We start from the raw sequence: 13,817 nt of genomic DNA on the forward strand, positions 1-13,817 counted from the left end.
ATGTTTTCAATAACATTTTGGAGGAAAGTGTCTTAAAAAGTCATGACAAAAATTGCGGGTGGGGTGGGAGAGGGAATGAAAAATTGGTCAAGTACAAACAACTTTGAAATTTCAAATTTTTTCACAAAAATAGCCTTTGGTGTTTCATGGAGTTTTATTTGAATAGGCATTTATGGATTTGGCCCTAAGTTTAACTAAATAATGCAATAAAATTCAGAACAAAGTGTTAAAAAGCCCATGTGAATGGGAGACACTGGCACATTATAAGAGAGCCATTAACATCTTGTGGATAACGGAAGTTCATTCTGTTTATATGAGATCAAAGCAAAATTGTTCCTAATTTGCTGCACAGGTGAACCCACATTTTCAAGATGTCCCATGAGACATAAAATAAGAAGTTGAATAATTAGAGTTATGGATGAATTAGATCAGTTCCTGTTCATTTCTGACTCCGGAATTATATCCCAATTTTGGAGAGGCAGAATTAATATAACCACATTTTACTTGTATTTCCCTCCCATTTGTGATTATTTATATCTTGTAGAAGGGGCACCATGGTCTCCAGAGTATCCCCTTGCAGTGGAGTGTGGCTCTAGTCGGGGCTAATCAACCCTGGGTCTCCTGGGTTGAAAGTTTCTTCTCCAACAGTCTCTGGCTGGGGTAGGTAGGGGAACCCAGAACCAAGCCTTCACTCGGTTCTAGCTCAGGCCCTTGTTTGGAACACCCAGAACCAATCCTTCTCAGTCCCTTGCGGTTTTCTGAGCTACCTCCTACCTCTGTAGTCTTCCCCAGCCTCCTGCCCTGTTTCTCCCTCTTTACAGAGTCAGGGTATGTCTACACTTAAGGACTACAGTGGCCCAGCTGCAGTAACACCATCTATCCTGGGGTTAGGTTGGCCTAATTACATCTCTCTGGGCTGTAGATTTTTCACACCCACCAGAGAGACCAGTATGCTGATGTAAGTTCCCGTGTAGACCAGTTCTGAGTTTGTCTGGAACAGTCTCACCCATCTGTGGCAGGGTCTTCTCTCTACAATCCCTTGTCTCTCCATCAACCACCTGTCTCCTCAGAAGCTTTTCCTCTAACTGACGTCCTTACCTTTTTATCATTGCCAGGTGCTTCCTTGCCTAATTAACAGCCTCCCAGTTACTCAGTGAGTTAACTACTCCCAGGTGAACCTGAGCTGCCTCATTCTCCCTTCTGGAACCCTGTCAGAGGTAGCTGGGCCCTGCCCGGATTCCTTCAGTGGGCCGCTACCCTCTGACATAGCTAATGAAAAGTCCCATATTCATTTCTTAACGTTTTATTTGCTTCTGCTACTTGTTGCCTCCCTGAAGTCACAACACTCTTTGTTATAACACAAATGATTACTCTGGAAATAAGAAATTTGTCCCCCAAGCCTGTAAATGCCTCCTCTGGAGATAATGGATCTGATTCTCATTTACGCTAAGGCCCCTTTACACTGCTTTAGCAGTGAAAAGGGGTTGTGAAGCAAATGTAAGCGTAAAGGGGCCTTAGTGGAAATGAGAAGGAGATCCAACATGTCTGGCAGCCCTGGGATGTGGGAGTGAGAAGAGGGAAATTGAAAAGGAAGGATGGTGGGGGGAAGAGAAAGACTTCACTACAATCCCAAGAAACTTCAGAAAATGGCAGAATGCTTAGGGGAAAGCCCTCTCAGCCTCTATAGAGGCAGTACTTTTGATGGTCTTCCAGCAGACAGGGCCTTAAGAGAGGAGAGGGCTCTGTGCTGGATTCATCTGTGAATGTACATATGCAATATCTTGACTTTAGTCAGGCTTTTGACAGTGTTTCGCATAACCATCTCATAAACAAACTAGGGAATACAACCTAGATTGAGCTACTATAAGGTGGATGCATAAAAATCCTCCTCGGAGAGCAGTTATCAGTGGTTCACAGTCAAACTGGAAGGGCATATCAAGTGGGGACCTGCAGGGATCAGTTCTGGGTCTGGTTCAGTTCAATATCTCATCAATGATTTAAATAATGGCATAGAGAGTACATTTACAAAGTTTGTGGATTATACTAAGGTGGGAGGGGTTGCAAGTGCTTTGGAGGATACGATTAAAATTCAAAATGATCAGGACTAATTGGAGAAATGGTCTGAAGTAAATAGGATAAAATTCAATAACAACACATACAAAGTACTCCACTTAGAAAGGAACAATCAGTTGCACACATACAAAATGGGAAGTGACTGCCTAGGAAGAAGTATTGCAGAAAGGGATCTGGGGGTTGCAGTGGATCACAAGCTAAATATGAGTCAACAGTGTAACCCTGTTGAAAAAAAAAAAAAAGTGAACATCATTCTGGGATTTATCAGCAGGAATGTTGTAAGCAAGACACAAGAAGTAATTCCGCTCTACTCTGCACTGATAAGGCCTCAGCAGGAGTATTGTGTCCGGTTCTGGGCACCACATTTCAGGAAAGATTTGAACAAATTGGAAAAACTCCAGAGAAGAGCAACAAAATGATTAAAGGTCTAGAAAACATGACCTATGAGGAAAGATTGACAAAACTGTGTTTGTTTAGTCTGGAGAAGAGAATACCAAGGAGGGAGGAACACGATAACAAGTTTCAAGTACATAAAAGGTTGTTACGAGGAGGAGGGAGAAAAACTATTCTCGTCAGCCTCTGAGGATAGGACAAGAAGCAAACGGGCTTAAATTGCAGCAAGGAACATTTAGGCTGGACATTAAGAAAAACTTCTTGTCAGGGTAGTTAAGCACTGGAACAAATTGCCTAGGGAGGTTGTGGAATCTGTGTCATTGGAGGTTTTTAAGAACAGGTTAGACAAACACCTGTCAGGAATGGTCTAGTTATTACTTAGTCCTGCCATAAGTGCAGGGGACTGCACTAAATGACCTCTCAAGGTCCTTTCCAGTCCTACAGTTCTATGATACTACTTCGCAAACTGAATGGAGACTGCTGGACAAACTGCTACCAAAGAATTTTTCTTCTAGGTTGACATTCACCCTGTGCTTACAGCGAGCCCAAGGTCTATGAACCACTCAAGTCTGACTTGGTGTTTAATCACTTATATAAACCGCTAATTTCCTTTTATACTCCTCCACCAGGAACATCAGCTCTTAAGCCATGGTTTATCTCTAAAAACGGACACTGTGACGATACCATTGCAGGGTGCCATGTTTCTGGTCTTTCAGTGACTCCAGGCAAATGTGCTCAGTTTGCAAGTAAAAAGTAGTTTTTCTAACTACCAGCCCTGCAAACTCAGCCTGGGGTCTGACAATCAAGCTGGGATTTTTGTTTCTTGCACACCATCAGTAATAAAGATTCTGGTGGCCCAATTATGACTTCAATCAGGGGTGGCAGAACTGGGGGATGAGGGGGCAGCAAGCACTAGCCCACCATCAATGGAAATATCATGGGGACTGATCTATGTTTCCTGCCCCCGTGAGTTGTTTTGCTACACATTCTGGGAAACAGTGCTCCCTGTAAATTGCATATGTGTGCGGCAATCTTCCATACACTGCACATGCTCAGGCTGCTCAGGCAGGGTAGGGCTTTGCAGCTTCTTGGAGTGGAGGCAAGACCAGGATCCCGAGGGGCTGGATTGGCCACTGCAGTGTCTGGGATCAGGCCAGGTAGAAATTGGGGTGATGTGACTGGGCCGGGAGCAGCTAGCTACCCCTGGCAAGAGGGACATGAAACACTGGGAACTCCCTTCCCAGCCTGGAGCTGGCCGATCTCCCTCCGTCAAGTCTCAGGAGCTTCCCTTGCTTAGTATGCAGAGCGCCAACCTTTCCTTCCTCTCTCTGCCCCAATTCTCCCCACTGCCTATGATTAGTACAGTGCTTTGTTTGTTTAGGTTTCATTATGCACCTCTGTCCCCCACTCAAAGAGAGCTTCCGCTGCCTCTGACTTCAGTGCACATGCGCAACTCATTGTCTTTAGACCATGCCCTCAGTGAAACCTGTGCAGTTCCTCTAATGCCAGTGGGTTTGCCCAGCTGTAACTGAATGGACATTTAATTGGCATTTAGTAAATAATTCTGTCAATAATGAACAAGTCAGAATAGATTCCCACTTCCTCCCTCTGAACTACATTGACTCTGCAGGGTGAACCGAAGTAAAAAGCAAAACAAACATTTTTGTTATGGAAGTTTTGGATAGAAATAGGGAGCAAAACAGATGAGAAAAGAGTTGCAATTTTTCTGCGGTCATTTAACACTGAGTTTGGATGTGGCAGTCAGCACTTTTCACTTTTGTGTCCATTTTCACCAGTAACTTTAGCGCTTTTCTGAAACCAACCTGGATTGCATAAAACTGCTAAAAGTTGCTTTAGCTGGTTTTATTTTATGGGTATCCAGTAATAGTTTCTCAATTGCATCACAAATACAAAAGAAAACGCTTGGCATAGTGGGAAGCTGCCCTCAAAAGATGTTGCTTGTTTGGTAAAGGATACACTTCCTCATGCCATATTCCACCTCCAGGCCAAGTAAAGGCACTAGCAGAATGTTGTACCTGCCCTTCTTTCCTCAACAGAGGGATTATTAGATCCTTATTAGTCAGAGTCTGCTTCCATTAAAGATAAAATCCAGTTACTTACTGCGGAAAGACAGCTCCTTTGTTCCCTGATGATTGCACAGAATCCCAGAAAACCTGTAATCATCACAAGACCTCCTGCAAAGATCAGGATGTATGCAGACACGGCAAATGTACTAGATGCCAGGATATTCAGATAGTCGCTTTTTTCAAGTAGGGTCCATATGCCAACAGCCATCACTGCAGCACCACCCACCTGTGGCACACAAGGAGAAGGAAATGTACACGGTGAAGCCACACTTTGAAATATTTTAATCTGGCATTTAGAACTTGTATCTTGCTTAATCTCTTTTTCAGCTAACTGGGCAGCTCTAATAAATAATTAGGAGTCATCAGGTGGTGCTGTTACACAGTCTTCCAAGTTCTCAGTGTGCAAGCACGTTTTGACACTTAGGAAGACGTGTTGCTGTTACTCTTCAGTTGTACAATGTTTTGTACAGAGGCAATTTTGGGAGAGAGGGAGCTGTATGAGTAACAGGAGAGTTCGCCCTCTGCCCTGGGTTCTAATCAGAGGTAATTCTTGAGGCATCCGATGAAGTGAGCTGTAGCTCACGGAAGCTTATGCTCAAATAAATTTGTTAGTCTCTAAGGTGCCTTTTCTTCTTGAGGCAGAGTTGATCCCTGGGAATTGGCCACTGGTGTTACGCTAAAATTCCTGGAAGAGAGGATTGATTGGCACACTGTCTGACTATATCATTTCAGGGAAGGTGTACATGTGTAAATAAAGTAAGTTAAGTGTAATATATAACCAGATTCCATGCCACTGATTTCTTCTCCACCACAAAGCTGACCTGCAAGGTCCTGGATTTCTGCTACTGATTAGCACAAGGGTGACACTTTCAGAATGGGACACTGATGTCAGAAAATGGCAACAACATCAAAAACACCACGACCAAATTAGAAGCCAGTCCATTATTTCAATTCCTGCGTTGTTGGTAACAGCAACGCAGGAACGGACATAATGGCCCAGCACCTAATGTTATTTTTATTATTAGAGCTGGTCAAATAATTAAAAAGATTAATTAACAGACTTATTCTAATAATCTAATCTTGTTTTTAAATCCTGAATCCATATTGTGGTATCACAGCACCTATTTATAGTTATATAGATAGTTATGTATAGTATATATACATAGTATATTATATGCATATATACTATATATGAATATATAGTATATATATAGTATATAGGTATAGTTATGTATAGATAGTATAGGTATAGTTATGAATAAACAGACTGTCTTCACTATACTGCTGTTCTTTGGGTCATATAATAATATTCAAAGGACAACCAGCTCAGTATAAGAGTCGTTAACTGACCCATCCTCACTTTGCTATAGAACCTCATTTTCCCCCCAGTACAATACCCCCTAGCCCAAATATGTGCTTCCTCGCCAAGTTCAAGAAACTGGTTAGTCCCACTGATGTTTACTTACCAATCCACTAAAAGTTAAGAAGTTTGTTTTCCAAGCCACCTAAAACTATACAGTGCAGGTTTGACAACTGAGTGATTAAAATAATTAGAAGAGTGTTTACCACGAAATAGTACTTAGGGTGTCATGAGAAAGAAAACCTAACAACTGGGGAAACTATTCCATGAAACCCTGCACTGCAGAACAGACTGAAGTTCCACAAGACAAGCGTGTCTTACACATGCAGCTCTAGGAAGCACAGTGCTGACTAAAACTCATAAGCAACAACACAGTATATTTTGTTTTAATAATGCCAACTATCCACTCTCCCCACTGCAAATGTATTGTCTTTGCTAGTGTATCTTAGCATTTTGCTGTCTGACCATGCATCTATTCAATCCCAGACAGAGAACAAGGTGCTAAAACAAATATCCTTGTTACCCTCAACCCTCCACAGTTCCAGTCAACTCTACATGCTTCTCTTCCCCTCTCCATCCCCCGCTCCCCCATTCTCCCTGCAGCAGAAATCCGGGTCCCACACCCACACCCTCCTCAGTTTCCTTCTCCTCAAGTCTGGTGACATTTGCTCTATTCCTGGCTCTCCCCACCCTCTCCTCCTCCTACACCCATCCTTGCCACCACCTCCAGTCGTTTCACCATTCCTAACCTCACAACTATTCCCCCCTTCTCTTGCTGTCTCTGGAACTCACACTCAATACCCAAAAAGATCAAAACAATCCATGACCTCCTCATATCTCACTCCCTCCAGCTTCCACCTCTCACAGAAACCTGGATCCCTTCGGCTGACACTGCCTTTGCAGCTGCACTCTTTTATGGAGTCCTCTGCCATGATGGGGTGTTGGGCTTATCTTCTGTTCCTCCTCTTTCGAACAGCACTGCATCTGACTCTTCTCTCCTCTCCCCACTCCATGACCATCTCTACCATCTGCCCAGCTCCTCCTCATCCGCCTTCCTCTCTGGCTCCTGGCTCCCTGTCTTCGTCTCCTCACAGTCTCCCACACTCATCCTTGATGACTTCAGCTTCCATGTTGATGACCCCTCTGACCACTTAGCTACAAGTTTCCTCGCCCCCACCTCTTCATTCAACCTGCAGAGCTGCTTCAACTCTCCCACTCACCAAAAGAGATGTTCACTTGACATGGTCTTCACCAAGCACTGCTCTCTCTAATCTCTCTGTTGCTGAGTTCCCCCTCTCTGATTATCACTGGGGCTCTTTCAGCATCACCCACGAGCACTGCCCTGTCACATGGCCTTTCCATGACTTCCAGTCTCTTCTGAGCCCTCTCTTCCCTGCCCTCTCTTCCATTGATATGGTTGTTAACTCTCTCTGTGCTTCACTCTTCTACAGCTACTTCCTGTGCTCCTGGTCATGTGCTGTGGGGAGTGTCTGGCAGAAATCCTGTGACCAGGCCGACTTCCTCCACTACAAATTCATTCTCTCCTCCTTTAGTTCTGACATCATTCTTGCAAAACAACCGTACTTCTCCAGTTTAACTGAATCCCATGCCCACAATCCCAGCTGCCTTTTCATCACCCTTGACTCAAACCTTCCCCTCCTCCTGCCTCCAGTTCTCTCTCTGCATAGGATTTTGGCGATTTCTTCCAAGAGAAAATTGACCAAATATGATGTGACCTTTCTCCTCTCCTCAGTTTGCCTTCCCTTACCCCTGGCCCTTCTACAACTCTCTCCTTCTACTGTCACAGATGCAGAAGTGTCTTGTCTGCTGTCCTCCTTTAACCTTTCCATTTGCCCCAGTGACCGCCATCCCAATCTCCCTCATACCTACTCTCATCCCCCCAGGACTCTTTTCCTTAACCTCTCTTGCTTCTTTGGCTCTTTCCCCTCACAATACAAACATGCTTTAGTCTCTTCCATCTTACAAAGCACCACCCTTTGCCCCATTTGCTTCTCCACCTACTGCTACATCTCCCTTTCCTTTCTTAGTTCATTGAATGTGCTGTTTATATTCGCTATCTGGAGTTCCTCTCCTCCAATTCCATTCTAGACTCTCTCCAAACCAGCTTTCACCTCTTCCACTCCACTGAAACTGCCTTTCCCAAAGTCTCTAATGACCTCTTCCTAGCTAAGCTCAAAAGCAGTACCCCATTCTCATCCTCCTTGACTTCTCGGCTGCCTTCAACACCACTGACCATATTATTCTTCTAAAAAAAAATCTCATCCTTCCTTGGCATCCGTTATTCTGTTTGTTTCCTGGTTCTTCTCCTACCTCTGTAATCCTCCTCATTCCTTCTTCATCTTTCTGTGGTTGTTCCACAGGGCTTTGTCTTGGTCCCCTTCTCCCTCTACATCTTATCTCTATATAATCTCATCCACAAACACAAATTCAGCTGCAATCTCTGTGCTGATGACTCACAGATTTCTAGACCTGTCTTCTTCTGTCCAGACTAACATCTCAGCCTGTCTCTCTGACAGCTTCTCGCTAGCTCAAGCTCAGCGTGGGTAAAACAGCTCAGTCTTCCTCTCCAAGCCCTCTTCACACCTCTTTTCTCAACCACTACAGACACCATCCTGCCTGTCACTCAGGCCCACAACCTGGGTGTTATTTTCAACTCGGATCTCTCTCTAGGTCTGCATCCAAGTTATCCAAAAAATCTTGCAGATTTTTTCTATAAAACATCTCTAAAATATGGCCTTTTCTGGCCATCCACACAGCTAGAACTTTTGTCCAAGCCCTCATCATCTAATATCTCAATTACGGCAACATCCTTTTATCTGGTCTCAACAAATGCAATCTTGTCCCACTCATATCCATTCAGGATGCTGCTGCAAAGATGATATCCCTAGCCCATGTCACCCCTTCCTTTGCATCCCATCATAACATACTTGTCTTCATTTTAAGGGCCCTTCATGATCTATCCCCATCCTACCTATCATCTCTCATTCATTACCAAAATGTCGGCTCTGCTTCCGATAGACCCAGGATGCCAGTCTTGTAAAATTCTCAAACCTGTATCTTTGTGTTTTCTCCCATGCTGCCCCACACACTTGGGAGGAGCTCCTTGTAAACCTCTGCAAAGCAATATAATTATTCACCTTCAAATCCATCCTCAAAATTCTCCTTTGCCATGCTGGCAACAAAAAAACCTGATAACGGTTAGGCTGCCGGTGTGCTGAGACCACTGTTTGTCATGCTGAGCAATACTGTCTCCTTGTTTCCTTGCGCTCCCCCGTCTGCCTGTATCCATCTCCACCCTTGCTGCAATTTAAGCCCATTGCTTCTTGTCCTATCCTCAGAGGTTAAGAAGAACAATTTTTCTTCCTTCTCCTTGTAACAACCTTTTATGTACTTGAAAACTGTTATCACGTCCCCTCTCAGTCTTCTCTTCTCCATACTAAACTAACCTAATTTTTTCAATCTTCCCTCATAGGTCATGTTTTCTAGACCTTTAATCATTTTTGTTGCTCTTCTCTGGATTTTCTCCAGTTTGTCCGTATCTTTCCTGAAATGTGGCGCCCAGAACTGGACACAATACTCCAGTGGAGGCCTAATCAGCCTGGAGTAGAGCAGAAGAATTACTTCTCGTATCTTGCTTATAATACTCCTGATAATACATCCCAGAATGATGTTCGCTTTTTTGGCAACAGCGTTACACTGTTGACTCGTATTTAGCTTGTGATCCACTATGAACCCCAGATCCCTTCCCACAGTACTCCTTCCTAGGCAGTCATTTCCCATTTTGATATGCATAGTTAAGGTTTTCCATGCAACCTTAAGTCTGTCCTCGTTCAGCAGTGCCCCAATATTCCCTGTTAACACACACTGCTTTACTCTGCCAATCCCACAATTTCTGAAATGTACAAACTCTTCACCTCCTTTTACAAGCTGTTCACGCACAGAATCCTATCTAACACTATTAAAGAACAAAAGGGGGGAAAAAGTTGGTCAGTTAGGTACTATTTTGGGAGAGGACTTATATCTCCAGAATCCCTGCTCAAATGACCCCAAATTTGGATCACTAATCCTACTCTGTATTTCCACAAGGCATAGAAATTTTCAAAAAAATCTATACAAATATGTGGATTTTAGAGCACCTAGAAGCATCTTGTTATAAACAACGAGGATGGATGGAGGGAAAGGGCTGCTCTACACATCTGTCTTCAGCATAGGAGACTCTGAAAGGTCTGAAGCAGCCTATTCATCTCAATGTGATGTTCTCAGCTGAGTGAGCACACCCCATGAAGACAAATACAACCTGAAACAACTGCATCTCAGAGGGTGTTCTCATTCCCCTCATGAGTGCCTTAGAGCCTGTGATATGCATTAAGTACCTCCATCCTCAGCTCCCCACCCAAAGGGACAGGACTTCCCCAGATCCTGGATCACATGTGGGGCAAGGAAGAGGCTTCAAACCCTCCCAAAAGGGCACGGCCAGAACCCAGTTCACATGAATGGGGCAGGGAGGTGTTCCAACCCTTGTAGATGGGCACATGGCCCCCAAATCCTGGCCCATACAAGGGGAGCAGGAGAGGAATTCAGTCACCTTCATTGGGGCAAGACCCCCTATATCCCAGCTCATGAGGGGGGTCCCAGAGAGGCAAGAACCCCCCAGATTTAGACACACGGGAGGGGACATTAGGAAAAACTTTCCTAACTGTCAGAGTGGTTAAGCACTGGAATAAATTGCCGAGGGAGGTGGTGGAATCTCCATCACTGGGATTTTTAAGAACAGGTTGGACAAACACCGGTCAGGGGTGGTCTAGATAATACTTAGTCCTGCCTTGAGCGCGGGGTTCTGGACTAGATGACCTCTCAAGGTCCCTTCCAGTTCTATGATTCTATGATATCTCTTGTCTACTGTATGACACTTAGATTATAAACTCTTGGGGGCAGGGACTTGTTTTTTGTTCTATGTTTGCACAGTGCCTAGCACAATAGGGTCCTGGTCCATGATTAGGGCTACTAGGTGCCACGATAAGCACAAACAACAAATTTAAAACTGTGCAACAATGATGATGTTACCAAATTCTACTCTGGACCATAGGTTCTGGAACTAGGGGTGCTGCCACACCCTCTTGCTTGAAGTTGCAAGAATAACCCAAATACATGGTTTCAGCCTTCAGCACCCCTACTATAAAAATTGTTCTGGCTCCCCTGCTCTGGACAATTACATTCTGATTCTCTAAACTCCCTCTGTAGTTCCAACTGGACACAGTAATTGAGCCTGATTCTCCTCTCACACCAATTTTACACTAGTTTAATTCCATGTACTTAAATGGATACGTGCAGACGATAATGACCATGTGAGGTTTCCACAGAGGAGAAGAAACAAATCCCACCCGTTGATGCAAGGAGAGGGGAGGGATCTGTGGGAAGAAAATAATCCAGCAAGTTCCTCCTCTTCAGCGCCTCCTGTGACTGAGCTCACAATCATTAATAAGCATTTGTAGAAGCCTAAAGCAAAGCTGTCATGAAAATGAACTAGTCCAGGAACAAAATCAACTTGCCTATCCTTTGCCAGGGTGAGTAGAGTGATGTTAATGAGAAAAATCAGATATTTTACTCACGACCCACTCCCAGAAATAATTATGCCTCATCAAAAACAAAAACACCAGAATGACTCGCTCCAATCAAGTAGAATTGTGCAAGATTGATCAATGTAGCACCACAGCTTTGCATGCTCCTTTACAGAGATTAATAAAAGAAACATTCCCTTCCACAAAGGCCTTGCAATGTAATTAAGATAATAGACAAAGAAAGAGGCTAGGGAAAGGAGGGATGAGGGATAAAACAAGAAATAGCGAGAGCCATATCATAGTTAGAGAAAATTGTGTAAATTCTCATCTTTTAAGGAGGGGAGAAGTAGATAGCCCAGGAGTGGATGTCTAGAGTGGAATGCAAGACCAAGGGAGTGAGTTTTGAGCAGCAGTTTGCAAGAAGATGGGGCACAGGAAGCTATTGTATAGCTACCTCGTGGCTATTGTTTACTTTTGTTTTTGTTACTCGGGTTTGGTTGAACTCGGGAGCAGCGCTTTGCCAGAAGTAGAAGCTATTGGTTTTCCTGCCTCCTGAGGAGGACCTTTTAATTATTATTTGTACTACTTGAGGCACCAAGCAGAGATTAGGGCCCATTCTGCTTGGCACTGTACGCACCTGTAACAAAAAGTTGGTCCCTGCCCCAAAGATCTTACAATCCAACTATAAAATGAGACAATAAGTAGACAAGAATCAGAAGGGAGAAGCACAAGGTAACAGCGAGACAGATGTGGACAGCAAAATAAGCTGCAATCACCTCCCTCAACTGCCTAGCCATTCTCAAGTGTTTTGTAGGCAACACGGCTTCGGTGGGTTTTAAGGAGAGATTTAAAGGAGGATAATGCAATTGTCTATAGCGCTGGCACATGAGATTGGGTAGGTTATACTCAGGTGTTGCATTATTCAGAGTTGTTTAAAGGGAAACTTTAATATGAAACAGTATTATTACAGTAGAAACAGATGAATTTGTAGTAAAAACCGGAAGATATTAACATTCAAAAGAAAAAAAAAGATTAGCTTAAGCACCTGTGGTATTGTAGCCTTTATTATTAATTATTTTAGTTACTGTTTATTTGTAGTGCTGTAGCACCTAGGAGCCCCAGTCATGGATCAGCCTCCCTTTGTGCCCGGTGCTGTACAAACACAGAACAAAAAGACAGCCCCCCTGACCCAAAGAGTTTCCAGTTTAACAGGTGGCTACCATCTTTTAGGAGGGAGAGCAAACTGCGCTGTGTCTTATTCTCCCTTCTTTGCACTGGCCTGGACACCCCTCTCTCCTCCACCCAACTCTGGCAGCCAGTTACATATCACAGCTGATGCCTCCCCTTACTAGAATCCCAGGTAACTTCCCCCTGGGGGCCTGATCCTCCCACTGATTTCCATGGAAGTTGCTTGTATCCTGTGGAGGCAAAGGAACACCTTTCGATTCTGTTAAGTAATCTCTCCCCTTGGAACCTTGCGCGCACTTCGAGCAATGACTAGTATTCAAAATATTAACCTTTCTAACTGCTGTACTAACTATAACTCAGCTCAATTTCCTGAGAGAGCATTATGCAAACTCCAGTAGCTTTAGCTCAAACTGACCTCTCACACCAAGCATTCAGAGCAGATTTCCCTCAAGCACTGGAAATTTTATGTTGTTTTCTCTGTAAACAGCATATTTGAGAACATTTGCCATGCTTCGCCCATACAAGAATTTTCATGGTCTCAAGCCTTGTGTCTCCCTGGATCTCTTTAATGCCGCTCTCAGTAATAGAACCCCAGATTTGTTGATGCTGCTCTTTCAGTGGGTCTCACTTTTCTGTTTGAAGTCTTAAGGACTTTTAGTTATATGCGTTCATGTTATAGATCTCTCCACTGTGCCTCCTGGGGGGATGCTCTGTCAAACCTACTGAAGGTCAAAACTTAAAACTTCGCCTATTTATGGCTGATAAAAGCTTCCATAATGATCCACAGTTTCTAAAATGCACTGGTGTGAAAGGGCACTAAAAGTCAAATCCTCAGCACCCAGGATGAGTAGCTGGACGGGGCAGATGGGGTGAGGAGGGAGTCTCCCCACCAGGATGTGGCATGGCTCCATGGAGACTGCTTTAGCCCAAGAGCTGAAATACTCTTCTGCAGCCTCAATGTGCTACCCCGACAATGCACTTTGCAGAAGCAAGGATCTGGGGATCCACAATGCGCTGAATCTTCTGGCCCCACACTCTTCCCATCCCTACGTGCCTTTGTATGATGCTGAGTCTCCAAAGAATAGGGCTTCACCATTTGCACCCCTGGGCAGCCTCCCAAAACTTATCCTCGCCCTT

At 44.1% G+C, this 13,817-nt stretch overlaps 1 protein-coding gene across 3 annotated transcripts in view; it reads right to left on the bottom strand.

Moving 5' to 3' along the window:
- TSPAN11 (tetraspanin 11) overlaps positions 1-13,817 on the bottom strand; it is a 220,117-nt gene that overhangs the window by 157,429 nt on the left and 48,871 nt on the right. For all 3 annotated transcript variants that reach the window (XM_074935592.1, XM_074935605.1, XM_074935598.1), the window contains one exon: positions 4,588-4,779. In XM_074935592.1, the coding sequence (XP_074791693.1) occupies positions 4,588-4,779 (192 nt within the window). The remainder of the gene's footprint in view (positions 1-4,587; positions 4,780-13,817) is intronic.

The sequence above is a fragment of the Natator depressus genome, chromosome 1 (assembly GCF_965152275.1).
Source record: "Natator depressus isolate rNatDep1 chromosome 1, rNatDep2.hap1, whole genome shotgun sequence".
NCBI classification, from domain to species: Eukaryota; Metazoa; Chordata; order Testudines; family Cheloniidae; genus Natator; species Natator depressus.